The sequence below is a fragment of the Parasteatoda tepidariorum genome, chromosome 12, assembly GCF_982258835.1.
Source record: "Parasteatoda tepidariorum strain Cologne lab strain chromosome 12, Ptep-v5.0, whole genome shotgun sequence".
NCBI classification, from domain to species: domain Eukaryota; kingdom Metazoa; phylum Arthropoda; class Arachnida; order Araneae; family Theridiidae; genus Parasteatoda; species Parasteatoda tepidariorum.
In genome coordinates, this window is record NC_141766.1 from 65,249,681 (window position 1) to 65,276,604 (window position 26,924).

The 26,924-nt window shown below is 27.2% G+C and overlaps 2 protein-coding genes across 5 annotated transcripts in view; one reads left to right on the forward strand and one right to left on the reverse strand.

Moving 5' to 3' along the window:
• Gip (hydroxypyruvate isomerase-like protein Gip) lies at positions 1–24,338 on the forward strand. The gene is made up of 8 exons (XM_016052459.3): positions 1–342; positions 1,842–1,968; positions 3,395–3,494; positions 5,648–5,723; positions 5,797–5,846; positions 9,205–9,274; positions 13,419–13,547; positions 24,185–24,338. The coding sequence occupies exons 1-8, from the start codon at positions 129–131 to the stop codon at positions 24,244–24,246; spliced, it is 828 nt and encodes a 275-aa protein (XP_015907945.1). The 5' UTR covers positions 1–128; the 3' UTR covers positions 24,247–24,338.
• Positions 23,813–26,924, reverse strand: part of iav (transient receptor potential cation channel subfamily V iav) — an 81,637-nt gene continuing 78,525 nt past the window's right edge. For all 4 annotated transcript variants that reach the window (XM_087155865.1, XM_087155868.1, XM_087155866.1 and 1 more), the window contains one exon: positions 23,813–26,883. In XM_087155865.1, coding sequence (XP_087011991.1) covers positions 26,245–26,883 — 639 coding nt within the window. In that variant the 3' untranslated portion in view covers positions 23,813–26,244. The remainder of the gene's footprint in view (positions 26,884–26,924) is intronic.

Below are 26,924 nucleotides of genomic sequence, written 5' to 3' on the forward strand. Positions count from 1 at the left end.
ATAATTTGACGCTATAATCAACATTCGTAGTGATAAAACACCAGCTCGTAGTGATAACAGAACTGAAATAGAAACAATATAAAAGTGTTATAACTAATTAACTTTTTCAAAGTTATACTGAAATTTAAATGGATTCAAAATTAATTATGAGCAACCTTGTCCTAAAATTTGCTGCAAATATTAGTACTATGTTCCACGAAGTTGATGTTTTAAATCGCTTAGATATGTGTCGCCGTTTCGGATTCACTGCGTTTGAGGCTCAAAACCTGTATGATATTGATATTGAAAATTTACTGGCAAAGAAAAATGGGCTTGATATGGTTCTTATTAATTCACCTCCAGGTCAGCAGTTCTTTTCTAATTAATTTCACAGTTGTAAAGCTAAAAATATTTCACTGGTCACCTGGGGAGAGAGGGTGGAAAACTAATCATTCACATCAACAGTTCAAAATAAATGATGTTTTTCGATCAACAATTATCAAATCGTTTGAAATTATCTAAATTTATACTTTCGTTTCCTTATTTCCCTTATTTTAATTTTATTATAAAGGAAATAAGGAAACGAAAGTATAAATAAGTAAAGAGGCTTATTGTAGCATCTTTAATTTTTCTCTCCATTAAAGCAATTCGAAATATTTTTATTTTTGTTTCTTAAAATAAAGTTCTTTCATGTTCAATTCTGCTTCACAAAAATTTGTTAGCTTAAAAATCAAATTGAATTGTTTTTAATGTTAAGAAATGGTGCCCAGAGCTTGTTTACGTTGAAAATTAAAATAGAAAGTAACAGTTAAAATATTTGCACCAATCTCTAAATTGAAAATAAAATAGTAGTAGTTTTCTGGGCTAGCTCAACTCTAGGTACGACCGGGATTATTGAAATCCCCGTCATACCTAGGCAAAAAAAAGAAATTTGTATATTAATGTGGATTTATGTATTTACATATATAATGCAGAGAGAGAAGTAATTCATGTGCCTGATAATAAGTGCATTGATACCTGAGATTGCTGAAATGTTTCTATCATAATGGGCAAGATTAACGGTCGTCATGTGGCAACTAAAGAAATTAAATGGCCACTGAAAAAATTACAACTGATTTTTAATTTGACATTTATACTTGTTTATTGTTTTTTTTTTTATTGAATATTAAGTATTTTTCTGAAGGCATCTTTCATCCAATATATCTCTAATCTGTTAAAAATAATAAAAGTTGTTGGTCAGGTGCAAATTTCCTCACTTGCACTGCCCATTGTAATCTGTAGTCAAAATAATATGGATTACTTCACATTGATAATCAAAAGTGATAATGTAAAGTCATGCATAAATTGGCATGCAGTGGATTTAAGGAAATTACGATCATGTAAATTTCTTTTCAAAGAATATATTAAATTTATCTATCATATTTTTCTCAATTGAAATCTTTATTTTTTGGGGGAAGTGTGAGTTATCCCTTGTGTGGCATATTTTCGAGTTATTTTGCCTATAATGTATTAAAATATATTTCATTCTTTTGTATAAACTCTAATATTTTTTATAAGAAAATACTTTTGGTATTTTTGTACACATTTGATGTGAAATCTGTTTTTGTTTGAACAACTGGGCTCGTTATCAAGCGTTAACTGTTGTAAAGAAAAATCGTAACCAGTCTAAAGCTTAAATTTTACCAGATAGGCTAATTTCTTGAATCATTGCAAGATGGAATCTCTAGAATAGTGAATAGAAAGGTTTAGAATTGTTTATAATAGTTTTAGACAAAGGGGGTTTTAAACAAGTGATTTTACTATTTTATCTAGAACCTTGCCTCATCTTTGTCTAATTCTGTTCTTTTTTACTTTTCTTTAAGACATAAAAAGTAATAATACAAGCAATAACAATTATTTCGGATATGCATGTCTACCTGGAAAAGAGGTAGAATTTCAGGAGTCTCTTTCCAAAGCTATTGAGTTTGCAAAAAGTGTGGGTTGCCGAAAGTAAGTTTCTTATTACAATGTTAAAAAGATGTGATATATATTGTGATGCCACAATTGGCATACACATATTTATTTTCTATCTTTTAAAATATCTTTCATTACTTAAGCTGATTTTTTATTAATAGAATTATATTTAAAATAAATCACAAACTTAATCTTTTTAAAACAAACATAAAATATTTATTTCTTCTCTTCTAGATTAATGTAACGGATACTTTTTTTATTTCATTACTAATGCAGACTTATATATTCACTGTCGCCTTTAATCGAAAACAAAAATCTATTTATAACTTTTTATGCTAAATTTCCAACGGCTAAATGTTTCAGTTGCATGGTTGCAATAATTCTCATAAATTTGTTGGCGACTCGTGATCGCCAAGGTATTCTTTTAAACCCATATTGATATGCTGGTTGGCTTTGTTTTGGCAATGTAATATTTTAATAGATCGCCAATTTTGGATCTCCTACCCATGCTCCTGTGTCCGATTGGAATTACATGTACTTTTTAATTTGGCTTTTGATTAGGCAGGTCGTGGGGATTTGTCTCCCATGGCCTGACCTATTTTAATATTATTATGCAAAATTGATTCAACTGAAATTTGTATGAATGATTTTTATATTTTGTAACTCGAGCTCTGCAAATATACTACTAAATAAAAGCTTTTTATTAATTCTAATCCAGCTCAACTATTATTTTCATCATTCCCTGATTTCTGCATTAATCTTCAGTTTGTCAATATCTCCAATTACTCCTCACCACCTGAATATTCCATCATCACTGAAAATACACCTCAACATATAAATTGACACCCTGAATCATCCTTCACCATATATATCTACTCATTTTATATTTGTGTTTATATTATATGCACCTGTCTAACTGAATGTTTATTAATAAAACTTTCATATCTAATAAATCTACGTTTAAAAATTTATTGTGAAAAAAATATTTAAAGAAACATTTGAAATCTGCAATGCAAATAAAAGTTTTATTGAAGACATATATATCTTTTACAGCATGAAAGATTTTTTTGTAGAAATCCATTTATATACAGTGACAATTCTAATTAGTTAGACCCAAAGTTCGACAACACACATCTAAATGCTTATTTCACGCTTAAAGATCCCATCATTTGATCAAAAATTTATCAAGGTGCTCCGTTTTTTATTTTGCGTACTGTACACCATTTTTTCGTAAAGTCGCTTTATTCATCACTGCAATATTTATGCTCCCGCATTAACAGATTACTTAATTGTTAGGATATATTAATTGGCATATTCTACATTAACTAACTGTATTATTAATTTACTTATTTCAGCTTATGTAATTTTTGTTTTCATCTTCAAATTTGTAATGTTTGAACTATAATCTCAATTCCTTAAATGTTTTTGATTAAAGATTTCTATTTATTTTTCTCCATTTTAGAGTTCATATTTTAGCTGGATTAAAGGATGGATCTGATAAAAATGAATTACGGAAAACATATATTGAAAATTTAAAAAGATCTGCATTATTGTTGGAAAAAGTAAGAGACAGAATTATCTAAATGAAGTTTGTATTAAGATTATTTTCTTTAAGGTTTTTCCAACATCAAGAAAAATATTTGATTTATCAGTAAACTTTTTATTTTAAACTAATTTTAATAACATTGTATTTGCTTACTGTAAAAAATTCTAAATATTTCAGGCTTACTATAACTTCATCATAAGCACATATGATATATGCTTTTATGCCTAACATCTTGATTAACATTTTAATAGGAAATAAATAAGCTCACGTTTTCACTTCATAATTTTTCCAAAATACCACAAAAGCTATTAAACCCTGCCTTTAACTTAATGAAAAATATCCATCAATTTATTTATTTTTATTTTATTTATTTATTTATTTTGTAAATGTTATATAATTTTTTTGTATATCAAACTTTTTTGTTGCATTTTTATAGTTTATCTACTACCATTTCATAGCTCTTTATTTCTTCAACTTTAATTTAAGGGTAGCCAATAAAAAATAAAATTTAGATGAGCTTATATATTTTTAAAATTATTTATCACATTTTTCTAAAAATTCTTTAGAGATCTGAGAATGAGGAAGTAGTCTATTGCATAGATGCCAAGAAACAATTCATGCAATAGATATTGAATATTAAAGAAAAATGTTTTAACCTTTTAAGAAAAAAAAATTTAAAAATTGCTTGATTACTATCAGGGTCCAATTCAAAACTTTTATCCTAATACTAATTTTGTAAAAAAAATTATATCAAAAATCAGCAATAGGAGTAATATCATCAATTTTAAAGTAATATTATAGCTATCTTTTTTTGGGGAAAAAAGTAATCTCAAGTATATTTGTGTTGTGAAATTAAAAGATGTCATAAAATATTAAACGAAAAGTCGATTTTAAATTTCAAAAAGACAAAGAAGGCCTCTAAAGAACTGCATAAGTTTCCACCGCAAGCAACTATCCTACTGTCTTATAATAACAGGGCTACATCCTTGTTATCATTTTTGTATTCAGCTTGAATGATTCAGTCGTAAACCATATACGTTCTCAAAAGGTTTATTCAAAGGTAGGCTGGTGGTTATAACAGTTCACATCCCCACTCCACAAGAGTGGGGGTGTGGATAAAACTCCGGATGGTTCCGGCAGATCTTTTATGGAACACATTATTCAGCAAGAGACATGCGAAAACAATCGTTCCTGTATTAAATACTAACACAGAATAATGTAAACATGCTCAAGTCGTACATACCTTGTAACTCTACACGTTATGGAAAGTCATTTAATGCTTCCTAATATGGAAGTGAAAGAGTGACAAGATTCTAAAAATAACTCCTCCTTTGAAATATAAATCTAATTATAATTCAATGGTATGTTTTCATCCTTGAAGTCCCAAAATAGAATTTCTACACCTATTCTTTACCAAAGACATTGAATGAAAATGAAAGAGTTTTAATGTTGTTATTAATACAAAAGTATTTGTAATTTTTGTATTATATATATAAAAATAGATTTAGAAACAGGATGTGGTTTCTTAAAAGTATCATAAAGTGCTTCGATTCGAAGAATTAAGTAGTAATAAATTAGGAGTTGTCTTATAACGAAGAAACTAACATAAAAAGATTAATTGAAGCTTTTTATGTTACATATATATATATATATATATATATATATATATATATATATATATATATATATATATATATATATATATATATATATATATATATAAATTAGAGATAACACTTGACTTTGATTTTTCTTTGCTTCACAAACTTACTTAAAATTGATTTTCACAAGAATTATCTATTAAAAAATCTGATAAGTTGATGTAAATCTTTCCAGTAGTACTAGAGAAAATGGACCAAATTTAAACACTTACTTAATTTTGAATACAATGTAGTTTAAACTAACTTTTCACTCATGAAGTTAATCTAGATTTTGGTTTTTTTTTCAAACACCAAAGCTGTGTTGCTCAATCATGAACAGTTAATACTTTTAACACAATAGTTTTATGTGAAAATCTGCATAAAATATAAATTCTGCTCTGTTTGTTCTGTGATTAATATTTATGTAACATTATTATTATTTTTTTTAAATTCTTTTTTTTCTCTTTTGCTTTTTTAAAAATTTCATATGTAAGGGTTTTCCCTTCATTTTCTATTTTATATATTATAGGAAAATCTTATTGGTGTGATTGAACCACTGTGTCCTGAGATTAAACCTAATTATTTTTTAGATAGTTTTGATGATGGTAAGTTATGCTTTTCATTAATGTTGTTGCTATTATTATTGACTTTGACTAAGCTTTATTCTTATTATTTTAGCTATTGAGTATATAAAGGAAGTTGGAAGTGATCATTTAAAACTATTATTGGTAATATGCATTTTTGACTTAATGTCATAACAATTGTAGATTTCAGTGAAAGAACTTGAGCAACATTTGAAAACATTAAATTTTTTTTAAGTTTTAGTACATAATAGAATGTTGTTTTACTGTTCCAAAGTTTTAAATGAGGCAATTTTCATCCTAGGCATAGTGGGTGCCTTCAATAGTTTTCCAAGTTTTTAAATACATTTTTCTACCATTTCTGACTTAGCCACGCAATCCCTAAAATATTCTCTGATTCTAGAAAATTTAACATTCCACCAAACCAACAAAAATCTCTTATAAGTCTAAATAATCAGAGAATGATCCAATCCGCCATCCATCTTCAAAGTTTCGTATGAGTACATTGATGATTTTTATTCATTCTCTTTAAAAGTTATTATAATCATTATACCTTTTTCTGAATTTAAAATCTATTTTGTCTGTTACAAGTACAGCGCGAAAAAAGTAGGACTCCCTAAAAACATTTGATCTAGTGAATAGATATTCATGTACTAGCACTCAGTCTTAATGGTTTAATGGGAAGACTTCATATATGCTAATTATTTAATGCAGATTTTTTTTTAAATCTCAAAATCAGACACAAAAATTTATTTTCTCTGAATAAACTAATTTTTTTTTTGTCAGATATGGATTAGAGGGTAACTTCAGATATAAACTTCGAGAAATATGGTCCCAATAGCTTGGTCAGGAGAGTGATCCAAAATTTGGACCCCTTAATATTAATTTTACTTTTTACGTATTTCACCATATCTTGAGAATTTTTTTAAGCTAATCGAAACATTTGTGCACACAATTATAAAGTTTGTTTATCCAAACATAATTCAATGCAAGAAAATCATTTTTAATAATTATTTAGTTTTTTTGTTTCATTTAATAATAGTCAAACTTTTTATTTGTAAGGTATATAAATCTTTGCATAATTTTAAAGACTGTAATTAAGATTAAAAGAAACAAAATTTGAACAAAACTGATACGATAGTTCTTGATGAGTCTTATATTTATAATTCAATATCTTAGGAACTATTTAACCCATTTTATTCCAATGTTGTATTTTATTTTATAAAATTACATTTTTTGAAATGATGTGAAAATTTGAATACATTATAATTCAAAAATGTTTGGATTATTATTAAATAATATAATAAAAAGTAATAATTAAATTTTTTTTCCATAGATTTATCTTCGGACTAACGAATTTTATAATTGTGTAAAAAAAATTTTTTTATTCACTTAAAAATTTTTTGAAATATGTCAAAATTGGCAAAAAGTTAAATTTACATTATGTAGTATAAACTTTGGATTGCTCTCCTGTGACCATAACTATTGGGAACATATTTTCCAGATCGCATCAACCCCCTATATTTCAAAGGTATAATCCAAATTTATTGAAAATAGGTATGTTTATTCAGAGAAAGTATGTTTTTGTGTCTGATTTTGTAACCTAAAATATCTTCTGCACTTATTAACCCATTGGCTTATGCAGCGAGCTGCTGTTTACAAACCACTAGAAATGTAATACTATTTTCTTCTAAGCATTCACCAATTTTTAGCAACTACTATTCTTTAAGTAACAAAGGTAAATTATGCCTCTTCAATAAGAATACACTGAATGAGATCCCAGTTGCTATTGTGTTGTGAATGGAGGGAAATTGTTAGCAAGTTAATGGATTAATTAGCATATTTGAGGTCATACCTTTAAAGCATTATCAAATTCAGCATAGCATAGCAAATTCAGTTTTAGTACATGAAGATTCGACCATAACATTAAAAGTTATTCAGGCTATTTTGTTCGATTTTTTTTGCACTGTTCACAAATACTATGTGTTTTATTGCTTATTGTAAATTAATGCTATTTCTGACTATCATTTTCAATGAAAGTTAAAATCTCAGATGCTAAGTGTGAAGCATCATTTCAAAGTTGAGGCAAGTAGAATTGATTAGAGTAAAAATTATAACCCAAAGTAACAAAAATACACAGACAATATCACAATGATATCAAACAGATGTTGCAGTATTTGAGTGATATCATTAAAATATTGTACGGGTATTTTTGTTACATGGGTACAATAAAAGTTCTGTGATGCAATTTTGAAAAATTAGTTTTAAGAGATTAAAATTAGATTTTGATTGCCATTCTTTGAAAAAAGAAGAAGGGGAAAACAAACGATGCAAAGTGACGATGAAACATCATTTCGAAGAGTTGGTCGTGAGCAAAATCTATTTTTAAAAAATCTAATTTTGTGAAATAAATTTTTTAAGTGTCAATTGTTTCTCATCAATTTTGGTCATTCTTTCTTGTTCTAATATTTATTTTATCTCTAAAAATATTTATCAACTAAAAGTTTAACTCTTCTAATAAAAAATAAGGGATATAATTGAAAATATCACAATATATATGATTCCTGATCTCATATTAATTTTCTGTTATTTCACATTAGCTCCAAATACTGTTTTATATTAACCTTTGATTTCGATGGGGTATATTAGACGTATTTTAAGGCTTTATGACTTAAAATGCAATCCAACTCTTATTAGACTCCTCACCTTCCTGTGAAGAATTAAAAATAAGTGAAAAATCTTAACGGTGGAAAAATTCGTTACTTGGTAAAATATTAATGCCTTTAGTATGAAATAGTTTTTGATTATGAAAAACTTTATATTATGTTTTTCTCAAGATCATTTTGAAAAATTATTTTTAGGTAATACAAGAATTATGCTTGTACAAATAAAAATTAACAATACAACTCAAATGATATAATATGTGGCTTCAAAAATAACTAAACCATTGTTAATTATAACAAATTATCCTTAAAAAAAAACCAATGGCTTCATTAAAAAATGGCTTCCATATATTAAACATTTAAAACTGTTAATTTTAAAGCTGATTTTTATCTAGCTCAGTAAATTGGTACTAATCATGTTCTTTCACTAATCTCTTCAATTGAAAATTTCTGTTTCAAATTTGATGTCTCTTATTGTTATCTTAATATCAAATTAAAATTGCAAGAACACAGAATTGAATGATTTAATATACACTACATAGCTAGACTAATTATTGAGAGTATTAAAATTAAATTCAGCTCATTTTTTTAAAAAATATATGTATTTGACAGGAAGAATTAATTCGTCATAATATAAAAATATTGTAGATAGTTCTATTAGTTTTAAAAAAATCGCATCTTTTCTAGTTAATTGATGAAAATGAAGATCAAACTGATGAACCTCCTTAATTTAAAAATTTTTACCATCAGATGTAGTTTTGCTTCAATTACTTTTGATATTTATGATTTTGTTGTAATTAATTATTATATGGTTTCTGGAGAAAATTATTTATTTATTTTAGGATGTATTCCATTTGGAAATGTTGCATAAAGACACACTTAATCTAATGAGTAAATTTTATCCTTATGCTGGTATGTATCAATTTTATTCTATGGCTTCAAACTTTTAATTGATTCTTTTATTAAATTTCAATTTTTTTCTTGATATTTTTGCTTGTATTTTTCAATTATATGTACTGGCTCTGTTTCTGGTTATTTAAATCTAAGGGTAAAATAATGAACTTCATTCTTAAAAGATACTTTTACTAAAATCAAATATTTATGAATCATATAGACCTGTTCTTTGTTTGAGACTTTAAACAGAAGCATTGACCTTGTTATAAAAACATAAACAATTTTTCCAGAAAAAAGAATATATCTTTCTTAGGCTGTACTTTCTCAGTTAACTCTAAAAATATTTTTTTATTCGCGCACAAAGAAGAAATTAAACAAAATATATCTCATTCATATATGCATATTCCAAGTGTTAAAAATCACTTGGGTCTTGCCTTTCTTTTCGGAATTTTTTCTACTTGTTTTGTTCTTTATGCTCTATTAAAAGTTAACAAATTAACCAGGATCATGTTGTATTTAAACATCAATCATCATTTCAGTTAGAAATGAGAATTCTGGGCACTTGAGAGTTATGGAAAAAAATAGTTGAGTTTCTTGCTAAGAAATAGTTTCCATGGGGTTTGTGGTACCGAAAAAGAAATTCCCACTTGGTGTGACGTCATTCCCATATGGAGTTTCATTCTAAGAAGCTCATGATAAGTTACATAGAAAAAGATAAATAGGGTGAACTAATTTAGAACTTTATATATTAATTCAATAATTGGAGTGAAGTTTCACTTTTGATAGATAATCTAATAATTCATTTTTTTTAACACGTTTTCAAATTAGTACGAATTCTAAATGCATGTTTTGCACCTTTTCTTAATGAATGTAACTTCTGTGCTACTCATGCGTACATTTAAATATTAGACTACTATGCTAAAAGAAATGCAGAATTCTGTGTTGAATTGATAGAGGGATGCAAACTTTCAATGCATTTTGAGAAAATTTCTTTAAATGGTAGTTTAGTTTATATTTTAATGTATTTTTTATATGTTTTTTTTTACATTTAGTTATTTTTTTAAAATGTGATTTTGACTTTTTTTCCACACTGCTACATGCAAATGATTCAAAAGTTTACATGAAATGTCACTTTCTTCCAGCTCTCTCATATCGATGCATATATAATGTTGGCAAAATTACCTGAAATTCTGATAGATTTATATTTTAACTGTCTATCACTCTAAAAACTATTTTGCAAAACGGTAGTGTAGTTCGCAGTCCTGCATTACTGTATGAAATATATGAGGCTTCTTTCATAGAGAAACACATTTCATTTGATATAATGTTTAAATGCGTAACATGAAAAAATTATTTTTATTTCAAATAAACTATATAACCAAAATAATGAATTTTTTTATTAACATAGATTTTAAAAAAAGTTTTCAAATTTTTATAATTAATTTTTGCTAGAGATGTACCTGGCTCTGTAATTTTTCCAGGTCTCGGTACCCGGTGTAAACTGAATCTTTTACCTAGATGGTTCTGGGTATCCAGTAAAAATTTTATTTATCTGGTAAAATTTGGATTTAATACCCCGTCAGGTCTAATAACATTTATTCAAATAATATAATCAGATTATTTCTATCAAATAGTATAATCTTCTATTGAACAAGTATTTTACAGGATATAGTCTAAGAAAATTTAAAGTATGCCTATATAAATAAAAGCATGTTTTTTGTTTTTAGATTTTTTGAACTCAATTTTAAAAAAAAAGTTTCTAAAAGGAATTATGGATGATTGTTGGGATGTAAAATGATTAGCGTAAAATTTTTCTACACAGATGGAACATTTGCTAATAAAGAGCTTGATATCTCATAAACACAAATTGTTGACCTTCAGATGAAAAATCTTAAGGAAAATGTTTGGTGCAGTCTATGAGAATAACAATTTCAGATCCGTGTTTAACTTTGAAATTTACGAAAAGTACCAGCAGCCTGATATTTCTAAATTCATAAAATACAATAGACTATGATGGCTCGGACATCTATTCCAATCTAATGAGACAAACTCAGTAAATAAAGCCCTCTTTTACTAATTCCGTATAAGCGGAAAATGAGGAAGACCACCTATTATGTGGCTTGATTCTGTGGAGAAGGATTTTAATGTAATAAATAAGGGAAACTGGAAGAACCTTACTACGAAAAGAACCAGGGGTAAAAAACTACTTGAGATAACATTGGCTGTAGTGCCTTGAAAGAAAGGAGGAATTTATAATTCATTTATTTTTCAATTGTTTTACTTAAGTTTTCAGTAACATTTGTTAATGCATCTTCAAATAAACTTAGGATATTTTAATAAAATTTCGGTATATCAAATAAAATATGTTTTAACTATGAGGGTTTAATTTGTAATCACTTGATAACTATGAATCTAATTTATGTGCAATGGAATTTACTTCAGTAAACCATCTCTTAAAGTATTGAATACTTGGTGAGAAAATTTATCTTATTTCCATTGTTGAACAGAAGATTCTCAAAGTGGTTTTGCTGTCCTTAAAGTTACAACTTTTTCTCAGTATCCTAGCGCTTTTAAATGCCCAAAAAGTAAAGTCACTTCATGATCAAAACAAGCCTGGGACAAGTTAGCTATCATGAAAATTTTCTCCTGTGTGTGTAGTTGCATTATACAGAAAAAAAAATCATAAAATCCATTCATAGTATGCCTGTTGGTACGAAAACTATATCTCAACTGGTTGTAAATTTAATTAATTGAACTAATGAATCAGAAACATGCTGTCTTGTGAAAAATTAAGCTTAACATTATCGATGACCAAATTTATTAATACATACTTTTTTTCAATATAAACTAATTCAAATGAACTTATACTAAAAATGTTAGCAAGAGTTTTTTGTTAAGCTATGTTAAAATAAATAAGTTTTTGGTTTTTACATAAAAACTATGTTAAAAAAACTATTATTACTGTTAAAAATTTGCTCCTTTGACTCCATTTTAACACTTGCTTTTATTTGCAAATGACGCCTGGTGGGTGAGCGGTAGCACTGTCGTGCCACAGATCCCTGGTTCGATCCTCGGGCTGGGCAAGTTTGACTCAGCCTTTCATCCCTTCAGTGGGTCGATAAATGAGTGCAAGCATGCTTGGGAACTAAACACTGGGGGTTCCGCATTCTACTGACCACCTGACCGGAACATCTGCTCCTGCACCCCAGAGCCCAAGGTTAAGAAAACTGAGATGGGCACAGTAGGCCTTGGCCCTCTACGTGCTGTCGCGCCACTGAGTTTAGTTTAGTTTATTTGCTAATAAATTAATCTTTCATGATGGCTAAACTAGAATATTAGTGTGTCAATTAGAATAAATACAATTAGATTAATTAATGTGTCATTTGTAAAAAAATATTTTTGCTTCGTTTGCAACTATTGTTTGGTGTAAAATTAGCTACTTCTAAGCAATTCAAACAAACAAACCTAAATAATAGCATATTATTGCATTTAATTATTTGTAGAAAGCAAATTTATTTTTAGAATACAACAGTAATCTTTGGGTAAGACAGTTATCATATTTTTCTACAGTTACCTTTAAATTTTATTCATTAAGAATTTATTAACTTAAAATAAATATCAATTGAATTCCCTATTTGTAATTTTGTATTAATTTAACTATGATATTAATTTAGCAAAAATAGTTTTCTGAAATTTCATATCCTTTTCCTAAGCGGACACCTATGGTTCACTAACATATTTCACTGTCTCAAAGGTGTCCACTTTATTAAGGTCTCCCTGAATAGAAATTCTGCACAAGAATAAAATTATATTCCCCTTAAAATGGTTATTTTAGCTTGATTACTATGAACATGGAATTCTAAAGCTACAATTATTTTTAGAAATACTATTAAGGTTACTATAAATCTAAATGTGGTTGTGTCGAACTTAAATGAGTGTTGCCTGCCGATACCTGGTATTAACCTGGACTCAGCAAATTAAAATTATTTTGCTGAGTCTCAGTAATATCAGATTATACAACCCTCATTTTTAATATGTTTTAAGGTCTGCATGTATTAAGGAGTTTTTTTTTGTAAGCCCAATAGGGAGCTACCTGAAGTACTAGACTTGAATACATTTTTTTTGTAGAAAGTGCTTGATAGGTATTGATAATATATTTTAGGTCATGTGCAGGTTTCTCAAGCTCCTGACAGAGATGAACCATCAGCTAAGGGTAGAATTGATTATCAAAAGGTATTTGAGCTTCTAAATGGATATTCTGATTTTATTGGTTTGGAATACACTCCTAAAAGTAAGTTTCTTTCACTTGTAACTCCATCAATGATTACTAATATTATTTTCAATCAAGCAATTTTTTTTCTTTTAAAAAAAACTAATACTGCATGACACAGTAATAAATCAGCATGCTGACTGAAAATTTGTCACATACTTTCTCATACACAAAACTTGAGTTAATAGAAAAAATGCATATTGCTTTTTTGTTTGTTCAAATTCATATATATATATATATATAATATAATATTTTAAACTTAATCATATGGATATTTTAAATTGTGATAATTAAAAATAAAAATTATAAATGAATAATTTAATATTCTTTTTCTTAAATATATTAAGGATTTAAATTTAAGATTAGATTATGAAAATATTTTTATTTGTAAATTAAAAACTTTAAACCCCTATGGGCTTAATAGTAAATCAAATAGAGAAGGTAACCTAGATTTTAATAGTGTATGCATTTATAATAAATTTATACTTTTTAATAATAATTTTTCATGTAAACTGAGAGGATGCAGGGATAAACGTAAAGGTAAAACTAAATTTAATTTGATACTTTTCAAAACTTGCTATTTATTTGATGACACTGAATTTAACATTAAAAAGATTAGGAGTTTCATTTTTGGTATTAAAAATTCAGTGTTAAAATGGATGATTAAAGAACAATTAAAAATTGTAAAGTTTTCTACCCCTGAATTTAAATATATTGTTTTAGATCTTATTAAGTTTAAACTTGCAATCAAAAATTTTGATTTATTGTATATTTCAAAAATTAAAAAATAATTTTGTGTTATTAATTTTCTTGATAAAGATTTTTAAAGGGGTTTACTACCTATGACTGTTAACAAACTTTCTGAATATTTCCCGATTGAAGAGAAGATGGGGGTTTCAGTTTGTTTTAGATATTGTAAGACTTTAAAGAAAAGAATTTCTAATTATAATTTCTATTGTAAAAATTTAAAAGATTTAGAGGATATTTGTTTGAGTGAGCAAGAGCATTTTGAAGATTTTGTTAATGATTTTAATCATATTGTCACTGGTGACCTTAACCTAGTTAATAATAAAAATTTAAGATTTCTCATGGGACTAAGTTTAGACTGAGAAAAAATATCACTTAAATTTTATTCTTGCTTCAACCAGTAAGGAGATTGTATTATTGCAAAATGCTCAAGAAAATTTAATTGGCCTGTAGAGGGATTTAGTGAATTTAAATTTTATGTATTGTATAATTTCAAATTGAATTTTTTGAGCAATAATATCAAATATAAGGGTTTTTATTTGAATTCTGATATTATTCAATATATTAAGGAATTTAGATATAATTTTGTTATTTGTGTTGTTGATAAAGCCTCTAATGATTTTTTGCTTTATTTGCAAAACTTTTTTTAAACATTTAATGAGTAAAGATTAAAACAATAATACTTTTGTCAAAATTAATAATTCTAAAAAAGAAATTGATAATAATATTTCAGCTTTTTCCAAGAAAATAGGATTAAAAATCAATAGTTTTAATTACCCTCATTTATTTCCTACAATTAAGTTCCACAAAACACCAGTTAAATTTAAATTTGTAACTTGCAGTACTGGCTGTTATAATTCTGTTTTTGGTAAAAGATTTTTCAATTAATTAAACACTATTTTAAATGATAAGCATTTTATAATTAATAACAACCAAGACGTCATTAAATATTTAAATTACAATAATATTAATAATATTCGTACATGTGATTTTGAAAATCTTTTCACGAGTATGCCCCCACAATAATTTAAAGAATATTTGTTTAGAAATTTTGATAATTATTTGATTAATGAAGACATTAATAAAGAGGATTGGATAAATTTATGTAATGTAAGCATTTTCGAAAATTATCTTTTTAATGGTATTTGTTTTCACTGACAAATCAAAGGTATTTCAATGGGTAATTGTTATTTAAGTGCTTTTGCTAATATTTTCTTACAGTATTGTGAATATAAATTTTTACAACATATTTTATTAATTGGGTTTAGATTTATTGATGATTTAATTATTTTTGATTGTAATGATTTTGATTTAGTTAATGATATTTATCCTAAGGAACTAAATTTAATCAAAACTAATTCAGAGGATAATTGTGCATACTTTTTTAGATTTTATTATTACTTCTTATCAATATTAAGATCATATCGATCAATATTGAGATCATATTAAACTTCTTAACAATAAAATTCTCATTGGATTGTATGATAAAAGAAAGGATTTTAAATTTAATGTAATTAGTATAACACATTTTAATTCCAACCTTTATTTTAAGATTTTTAAGAATATTGTGATTAGTCAAATTCTTCGATTTAAATTTATTTTTAATAATAAGACAGATTTTCTTTCAGCTGTAGGATTACCTTAGAGAATAATAATTTTCCTTTTAATTACTATAATTATGATATTTAAATTTAAAATATTTTTAAAATGTTCAAATAGTTCGGCTGATATTGAAGCCCACATAAATAGGCCTAGCGGTGAAATTTAGGATTTGTTTTCCATAACAGGTGACACCTTTTTTTAAAAAAATTTTTGCTCATTGAATATCTATTTGTTTCAGTTTTCAAGATTTTTAAATAAGGGTCAGCACTTGATTTACTTATAATATTTTCTTATTAATTTGGCAATTTATATTTTATTTTGATTTGGTTATTCTAACTGTTACTGTAACTATTTTTTATTTATAAGTGGGAGTATCAATTTTAAGTCTTACTATGTGTACTTTTAAGTTGTGTTTGCTGCTTCATTATTTTTCTGTGCTTTTCAATTCTTATAGTGATTTTCTCTTATTTGTCTATCCATTATGGGGCCTCGAGGCACTGTTAGTTTTGGTTTTTCCACTGACAGCAGAAAGGTTTCTGTGTGTTGGCAGGCAGTGTGTCTCCCAATGAAGTGCTGTCTTGCCAACACACATATCTTTTAATTTTAGCTTTTTTTAATAACTTTTGGTATTTAGGCCGTTAAATAATCCATATTGAATTTTAGATATGAAATTTATGTGTTTTAAGTAAATTTCTTGTATATTAGTTTGTCAAAGATTTTAAATGAAGTCTGTAAAACTTAAATTAGTCTGTAATTATAGAAGTCATTTATGTCACTCTTTTTTTGTTAAAATATCAGGAAATATGCCATCCATCAGTAAGTTATTAAATGAACAAAGTAGAGTATCCAAGTGATTTTTCACTAGAATTTTTACTGTTTTTTATCTATTTAATTAAATTCACTACTATTTTTTACAACTTCACTAAATTCAATTTCAAAGCAGAAAAGAATTTTTTTTTTATTATGTGTTAAGTACTTTATGTGATTCATATTAACTAGAGAAAATGTGGTGGTAAAATGGGTATTGACATATTTGCTAGTTGATTACTATCAATTTTTGGAAGAAGGGAAGTTTTGCTACTTTTATTAGTGATTTGATTGATTTTTTTCCCTATTGCTGTTTATATTTTCTTTAAAAGGATTTCGATAATGATCATTCTCAGCTTATCTGATTTCACATTTAAGTATCCACGTAATACAGTATAAATTATGATAGGGATATCAAATATACGTTCTAAGGAGCATTTGATTGTATTTAATCATACTTAAAATTCTCTTTATACAGTTATCATTATACTCTTTTAAATTGATACTAAAGTTGTTTTTCATAGCATGAAAAGTTTCAAACTCTAAAGTACATAAAACGTTTTTAAGTTTATTGTAATTTACTAATCTGAAGCTATGAAAAATTTGTTTATCCAGTCTTGATATATTGTGATATAATATTAATTTGCACATCATGGGGTAGTAATCTACGATGTTATGATTAATCTAGCAATAATGACAGTTTCAAGAGTAGATGTTGCAAAAGAAAACATGATCAATGGAAGAATTGATTCGAGTTGTATCATTAATCTAAGGAGAAAAAAAATCTCATTTAAAGTTCTATTTTTACATTTTGTTTTAAACAAAAAAAATTGTTTGATCATTGTTAAAGTAGTCAATTGTAATAAAATGAGATCTATATACAGGGTTGGGATATTTTAACCAGTACTTACCATTGCTTTTACTTCATTTTTAGGAACCTGTTTTTCCCATGTTTTTTTACTATTTCAGAAAATTTTTTTGTTTCCACCATTTCTTCGAATGTCATTAGAAAAGCGTAAATTTAAGGAAGAATTGTTAATAGGAACTTGGAGCACTGTTATAAAATTCTTTGGATTAATCCGCACAGTGCACACTTTGAATAACTTTTGATCTAGCAGTTGGATTTTCAGGCATAAGGACTCAATCTTAATGATTTTGAGGGTTTAATCTTAAATATGTTAATTAATCAGTGAAGATATTTTAAGTTACGAAGTCAGATACAAAAACATATTTTCTCTGCATAGGCATACCTTTTTTTTGGACAGTTTATGGATGTTTAAACCTTCAATTATGCAAATTAATATAAATGTATACAAATCTACAAAAATAGGTATTATTTAGCAAGAAGATGACAAGAACTAATTTTTTACTATAATATTATAATATAATAAAGGAAGAGACACTTTTAGTTTTTAAAATTTTGCATGAACCATTTAGAGGATTATATTATAACTAAAGACTTGTTTAGATCATGTGATTTCCCTTATACTTATCAATTAATTTCAGAGGTTTGAGGAATTATGAGTGAAAACAAGTGTTTTTGAACAACCTGTGCCATAAATTATTGCAATAAGTTTCTAACTTGCATCGATTACTTTGCTATTTGCAATTATTACTTGAAATTTTTTGATTTAGCTTTAATATTCTTAGAGATATGGACATTTTTATAAAAAATTAATCTTGTTTGATGTTTTTTTGCTATACCTTTAAAAAATTATCTATAAATTTAAACAAATTTTTTGGAGAAATTTTTTATTAATTACAAAATTATTATTTTTGAATTTTAAAAAAATTATGCAAGATATGAGCATTTAAATTAGTTCTACTTTAGTGCACATGAGTGAAAAAAATTTTATGATTTTCTAATGAATCATATTTGGTAAATAATAAAAAAAAGTTTGATTTGAATATCTTGATAATTTAAAAAGTTTTTACCAATACTTAAATTAGTTTTTTTAAAACTTTTTAAAAGAAAGCTCTAAATGATAAGGGTTTTTTCACAAATTTTATTTTGTACTGTTAAACAAGAAAATTAAAGAAAGGTATTGTTTGTTTTTAAATTTTGACTTGTGATACAAAATGATATGAATGATATCATGTTATAAAAGCCCTTTTAGAGTTTTCTTATAAAAACTACTTAGAAAATTGTTAAAAACATTTTAAATTTATAAGATATTGAAATTGAACTTTTTTTCATTAGTTACCAAACATGATTTGTTACAAAGTTATTAAATTTACTTGAAAACATTTTTCTATGCATGCCCACTATGAGAAAACTAATTTAAATTCTTATTTCTAGCATTTTTTTAAATTTGAAAATAATAATTTGGTTACTAGTTAAAAATAGTTCAAAAATTTTTAGAAGTTATATAAAAAAAAACAAAAAAAACATGAAATAAAGAGATTATGTTTTTATCTAAATGTCATCCTCCATAAATATTTAAGCTGAGTTAATGGAATTTCATGTGATCATTGCAAATAGCAACTGAAGTAATCGATGCAAGTTACAAGCTTACTGTAATATTTTATGGCATAAGGTGCTCAAAAATACTTGTTTCCGTTCATAATTTATTGCCAGTCTCTGAAACCTCTGAATGCTTTAAAATTTATTGATAAGTATGAAAAATGGCATGATTTAAACACTTCTAAAATTATCCCCTAAGTTATTAAAATAAATGTCAAAAACTGAAAGTCTCTTTTTCATTATTATAAGGTCTTGGGGAGTAATAAAGCCAATGACACTACTTGTCCACAGTCAATGCTTTTTGAGATAATCACAAATAAAAAAAGCGCAATTGCCTCATAGAATTAATCTTCCATCCAGGTTCTGCCATAAGTGAAAGAGTGGAAATTCACTTCCACAATGTATTTTATAATTGTTAATAATTATTAATTGACTGCAAATCAAAATAAGATGAAACCATTAACTGTGGTAGTGACTTACAATTTAAAATAGTTGAAGCACAAGCATTTCCAACATCAGGCACACATAATGAATGAGTGTTTCATATGCAGTGCAAGTTTCATTGCTGAACTTAAAGCATATGTTTCATTGAACAAAAAATAGGGTCTGTCTTCTTATCAGGGACTTCTGAAACTTAAACCGGTGCATTTTGTCAAAGACAGAAATTTTTTTAATTAAAAACCAGGTTAGGCATTTCAAGTATACCCTTTTTAGTTCTGACACCTGTTCACTCATGCTGCTGTATTGTTGAATATTCAATTTTTTCTTTGATCAAGTACTTGTAGCCTTGAAAGAAGTAGATGTTCAATGGCTGAAAGTATTTTGTCATACCTGATGAACAGGTTGTATATTTAATCCAATTTATCAAAATCCATAAAGTTTCAACTGTTTGACCACTCTACCCACCCAGCACAAAGATAGCCTTATTATCACTGATGCACTCTTTTAATTCCTGCAAGTATTTTCTTGTTATAGGTTTTGAACTTTTCCCTGACTTGGAACATGTAATTTGGATGTTTTGGTAGAAAATATCCTGTAAATTTGTGGTAACTTTAGGACCAAATGATCTTTTAGATTCTTGTAACTCAATTAGTAAATAAACTACAAGCTTGCCATCTGCGCTAATTGTCTCTTGTGTGGTATAAGAGTGTGTTTTTTTTACTATTAATGGATGTTGCAACTTTTTTAGACCCTTTCATATCTAGTGTTCTTTTTGATACAATCTCATACTAAAAACCAATTTAATCTGTATTAAGGATGCAGGAAAAGCTGTATTTATTCTGTTCAATCATTAATTTAAAGATTTCTTGAATTACTCATATTACAGATACAAGAGATATCTCAGGAAATAAATTCCTCTGTGTTACTAAATATGTCACCTTGTGACCTGTAATTCTTTGGTCAGTTTCGCAATTTATTATAAATTGTGTACTTGCTTGGAAATCTCAAAGACAGATCTTGAATGCTTTATCCAGAAGCCATTTTTTCACTTCTCTGTCATGCATAGTGAATTTTAATTGCATGCAATAGAAAAGAAATTATGATATATTTTTTCTTATTTTTTTTCTTGTAAAATTTTCTCCTTTTTCTAAATATTCTTTCCATTGTTTATGGTTAGAGCCTTTTTACAATGGTGTTGCGCTGCCCGCAATTTATTTTTTGTTACTAAATCATATGCATTTACTGACATACTGCTTGTCTATTGTATTGATCTTTAGCTTGTGTTTCACTTGGAGGTTCTTTGTCCTCAAAGTTTAGACTTTCCTCTACTGTGTTACTGTTTTACTCGTCAGTAATATAACTTTCATCAATAGATCCAACCTGTCATTTTCAATTATGTCCCACACTATCATGAACAAATCTTAACTAATGGCTTCCTAAAATGCTGGATCCCTCATCTCAGTTTCCTCAAAATATACAGCTGAATCTCTGGCAATCCGTGAATTTGTTGATGATCACATTAAGGCTTGAAAACTCATCTGCAATATCCTCAGACTTGAGCTGTCTTCACATGCACAAGAGTGTGTGCCACCTCCCTTGAACCAGCACGCTTGGAACGTGAGCTAGACAACTGCTAAGCATTACTACTGATTGATTTCATCATTATTTAGTGCCTAAGGAACTTCCCACACAGACCCTGTCTATGCAGCTCTTCTGTCCCTTAAGATCAGGCAAGGAGTTGGGTCCTATCAATAAAGATGTTTATACACATTGCAAATGCTTCTGTAAAAAATGATTCTTCTCTTTTTTTTTCATTCTTAAGTCTACTTAAAAATTTATCTTCGTAAACCAAACAAGGGAGAATCCCAGAGTGTAAAATAGCAGTACATTTTTTATCACAAAGAAATGAAAGGAACAGCTATCTTGGTATAAATGGGACTTGTAGATTGTCTTAATAAATCAAACAGCAATGAAAGAACCTCTTGCTTGAACCTTTTTTATGCTGGTGGTCCTCTAGTGACAGAAAAAGCACAGTATTAAAAAAAACTATGTGAGCTTTCATTGTACCGGAGAACCTGGATTGAAGATGAATACTTGCAATAGCATTTGCCCTTTTTCATTTGTGATTATCTTGAAAACCATTCACTGCAGATAGGTAGTTTCATTAGCATTATTGCTCCCCAGGACAAGACTTTTCCTACAGTATCACTTTTATCAAAACTTGGGGAACATCCCTAGTTAGAGTTTGAATACTCATATTTAACTATCAAATTAGTATGCTATTATGTTATTTGTAGTCTCGATTTGTTAATTTAATTGAATTTATAAAATTAAGTTCTATTATATTTCTGTACATAAATCATTGAAAAATTTTTTTATTTTTTACTTTTTCAGAAATTAATTTTTCTTTCCAATTGTTTTTAATTTTTCATATTGATAACTATGTGTTAAATGTTTTGTATAATACTATTATTTAAACTGGATAATTAACAAATTGTTTTAAAATTTGATACTTTTTATATAAAAAGACTTCCATTTTTTTCCATTTGGGTTGTAAGAAACCTATTTCTGCCTCCTACTCTGGAAGAAACTTGCCATTCCTGATACCAAGTGAAAGAAATAAAATATTTTTATTGAATCTCTGAAAAAAAATTATTCAACACTATTCATTTTTACTCATTTAGAAAAGCTTGCATCAAATCACTTCTCCAATGATTAGTCACTTACAATATATATATACACTACCCTACAATACAATATACCCTACAATACAATAAGAAACACTTTGTTTTTGAAAGTGTCAGATAACATGGGAATTTGTTCATCAAAGTTAAATCTTAAACTTTGGATATTCAAGTGAACAAGGTAAAAGAATTTTTTTTAAATTACCTAGAGTGTATAAAGTTTGAAATTTCTGAAGGTAAGTTTGACATGAAATAAAAACAAGTCAAAAATAACTTGATTTAGATCAGTATCTTAGATCAGTATCAGTATCTTGCGATTTGTAAGACCAAACACTCTAGAATTTTCATTTTTACATATAAATATTTTTTCAATAAAGCTTTAAGTTATTTTCTTTTTTGAAGACTTACTTTGAAAAAGTAGTTTCTTAATAATTGGTGTCAAGTGCTCTTTATACATGCACAAGAATTGGTAAATTTATTTTTTATGTCGCTAGTTATCAGGTGTTTGTTTTGGCAGAGACAATGCATTTGTCTCCTTGTGATTTTTTTAATAAACTGGACAATAATTGATTTATGGTGATCCTTTTGACTTGTCTACACTTGATTTCATAAGGTTTACTAACATCTGGACAGATCAAAACTTTATCAACTGTTTTGTTTAAGTCTTCATTTTTGACCTCAGATAAACTTAAGATCTCTAAGTTTGCTTAGCTTGAATACTGTTGATCTTACTTTTCAGGCTTTCAATTTCTTTTTTAAAATTATCATTTTCAGATCTATTTTGAACAGCTTCTTTTTTTATGGTTTACATGTCATTGTTTAGGTCGGTGACTCGAATACTCGTTACAATATTCCAAAATAAAAGATTTGAGTTAAAGTTTTCTTTTCCAAATTTTACGAATGTGTTCAGAATTTAATTTCGTCAGACAAATTGATTTCAGGATTTGCTGTTGACTTTGTGCTTATATTGGAAGTTATTTTCAGGTTCAAAGAGATTTGGTTTTGGAGTTTATTATCTTGACATTTCATCTATTTCTTCTTCCATTGGTGAGTCTATAAGATCTTTCACTGAAAATCCTGCTGTAAAAATGGTAGCTGTCTTAGCAATTGACACATAGAAATTATATTTTGTTGGTTAATGGTATCTTGTTGCATGTTAGCAAGCCATTTTACTGCAATTTAACACTGTTCCAAAAGTGTCCAGATTTTTTCTTTAGCCCATTACAAAAAATGAATTCAATAGCAAGTTTTAACAGCTGCACACATAATGTGATTTTGCTGATTGTAAATTTTAAAGCAATGATTTTTTTTTAAAAAATTATTTAAATAATTGATTTGTTTTAAAAAATCAGTTTGAATCAAACAACCCTGGAAAGATATAAAAGAGATCATCGAGTATTGCGAAGTAACCCATTGCCAGGTAAGACAAAAATACAGGAGGAAACAAAATATTCCAACAAAAAAAATGAAGAGCCTGAATTGAAATACTTCAACGAAAATCTTTTTTCAGCTCAAGTTATGATTGAAAAGAAAATTAGAGATTAGAACATTTAGACTTTGCTTTATTAGATCATCAATAAGTGCTTAACAAAGGTCTTACAAATCGCAAAAGTTTTACAAAATGAACTTAAAAACAAAGTTGTATAATTTTTCACATTCAAAGCAAGTATCATGTAAAACAAAAATTTTGAGTTTAAAACAAAATATGTATTTGATAGTAAGTTTTTAAAATCCTTTAATTTTTTTATTAAGGTGACAACTAAACAAGACAACATTAAGTATTCATCATTTTTTTAAAATGTTTTATGGTGTTGAATGTATAAGATATTCCTAAGTGATCCCAGTTTTTTGTCCTGTATTTTACCTCAAAAGATGCTATATTTTTTTGAAATATTGTCTTTTTTTAATTACAGGGTCAACTGTCAAGAGCTTGAGTTTTTTAAAGCCTTGTGGATATTTTACTGTCAACCTGTAAAAAAGAATTTAACAAAATATTTTTTTTGTATTCTTTTTGTCATTTATGAAATTTGTCTAACAAAAACTTTGAAGTAAAAATTTTAATTTTCACTACCTGTAATTCTTTGGATGACCTGGACATATTTTATTTAAATAATACTTTGTTAGTTTTCAAAACAAACATATGTTGAGTCCTAGTCTTACATTTGTATAAGCTGGTGACAAGAATTTGAGAAAGCTTTGAGTTATATCTTAGTATGGTAAAATGTATGAAGAAATATGGTGAAACATCCTTCTACAGAAAGGAAGAATTTTGTTTGTTGATATTATAATGATTGTTTTTCAATTTCTATGTGGTAGTAAGGACTCCAAAAATAAATTTAAAATATTTCAAAAGTTTTAGGGTAAGCTTTCAGCAGGATATATTAATTATTCAGCTCTGGATTATTATATTAATGAGAATTTCATGTAAAGAAATTATGTAATAAAGATACTCTTTAAGGCTAATAAAGTAAAAAAATTTAAAATAATCTTGAACCCTTTAATTAAGTGCCAACTACTTATTTATATTCAATAATAAACTAGATGTATTTTAACATTAATTTAGATTTTTATATCATTTGGATTTTATAGCAGTGAGAAACAAAATTTAGGTTATCTTTATTATTTATCATGTGTAATGCACATTATGTAAAATATATATTTGACTAATTATCAAATTTATTAATTTTTATTAGTTTTTTTCTCTTTTGGTTTCTTAACATCTATCTAGCTCTAACAAACTTTTTAAATGGTATTTTGATAATAAAAATGGCACATTTTTAAAATGGAAAAAAATAATGTTTTGATAATTGAGTATATTTAAAATTAAGTAATTAGAATATTAAAATATTTTTGAAAAATTATAACTTAGTTGTTAAGTGGAGAAAAAAATATTTTTTCCAAAATCCAGTATTAGCCCAGAAAATTTAGGATAAAAAGTTATTGAGATGTCAATAATTTATGAAAAGCTGAAAACTTTTAGAATAAGGTCTTGATGATGCCATCTCACAGTGATCATAAGATGTGGTTCCCAATAGATCACCAAGGACAAGTATCACTGATAACGGTCAGTGAATGAGTAGGTGTTCACTTTGATTTGTCTGCGAAGGGACTGAGGGTGCTCAGCATCGGTCCTTTTTAAACTGTTCTACTGTAAAGTGGAGGAGCCATCCCCTTAGTAAAGGATCTAAATGGTAATGGCGTGTCTTCGGATCATCTACAGGTATGCTTCCCAGATCGTAGCCCATTGTGCAGCTTTAGTGTGACGTAAATAAAGTAATACTACTACTCATATTTTAATTGCAAATTAAAACTTTTTAATTAACGCAGAATTTAATATTTTAGTAGTAAAAACTGAGGGTGCCAGTTATATGAGTGTACCAATAAATGTCAGTAGTCCTGCTCTGGTATCAGCTTACGAATTGAATATATGACAAATATTTTTGTAGTTTTTTCATCTTTGAGTATTTTAATATTTTAAATCCCAATGGAAGTCCAACTTACATTGTTGTTTACATTGTTACATTTCAATGTGGAAAGTTTTAAATTCGATAAAGTGCAACCATATTGTTTTTCTTATATTTTTGTGCTTAAGATATCATTAAGTGTATCAAATAATAATTAAATGAGCGATAAAATGAATAAGTAAAATATCTGAATGAAGGAAATGTAAATTTTTCCCTAAACAACAGTTCTAAATTAACAAAATTAGTTCCTGAAAAATCATCTGCCATCTCACCATGTGAATGGATACTTAGAGTAATCCTTTTCTATATCAATTCCAGAAAAAAACATTTGTTTCTCTTATCTTTGGATTTAATGTTTGTTCATTTCTTTTCATTATTTTCGGATTGCATCATATTCACTTTTTTTGTAAAATAGCAATTTTCCATGAAAAGCAAGCCTTTTGTGTTCTTGACACTTACTGAGTAATCCTTATTTATGATGATTGATGAATTGATTTGAATGCAAGAATTCAATAGACTGTTTTCTTCTTTCTTCTTTTTTTATGTTTGGATTTAAAATTCAAAATGTGTTTTTTCTTCGCATCATTTTCAGATGTACTCTCAGCATATTCACTTTTTTGAAAGATAGTAATTTTTCTTGAAATGCGCGCCTTTGTCACTTTTGTGTTCTTTGTCTGTACACTTACTGATTTACCTTCATTTATGAGGAATTGATTTGAATGCAAGGATTCATTTGACTGATTTAGAGGCAAGCTCACTAGCGATTTACTTTCATTTGCAATAAAGTTGTTTACAGGTAAGCTTTCCAAACGCAGAGCAGTAGGGTTTCTCAAAAAGGGTTTATTTAAATTATGATCATTTAAGTGACCTATAGCTGGTGTGTTTTCTATTGGTTTAGCCAAATTTCTTGAATCAACAGTTCCTGTATCAAGACCAGAAGCATATTTGACTTGAGAAAGTAAATCATTAATCCCACTTTCTTTATTGTTAATTTTTTGGCTAATTGGCTGAGCATTCCATTCCAGTATAACTTTCCCCATTCGTAAACGAGCTGTTGGTTGCTTAGATCGAAATAAGTTATATCGTCTACGAACATCAGCAGCAGTACGTAGTTTTCTAATTTCTTGAACTGTTCTCTTACAAACTCGCTAGAAAAAGAAAAATCCTAGATATAAGGGGTATCAACAAA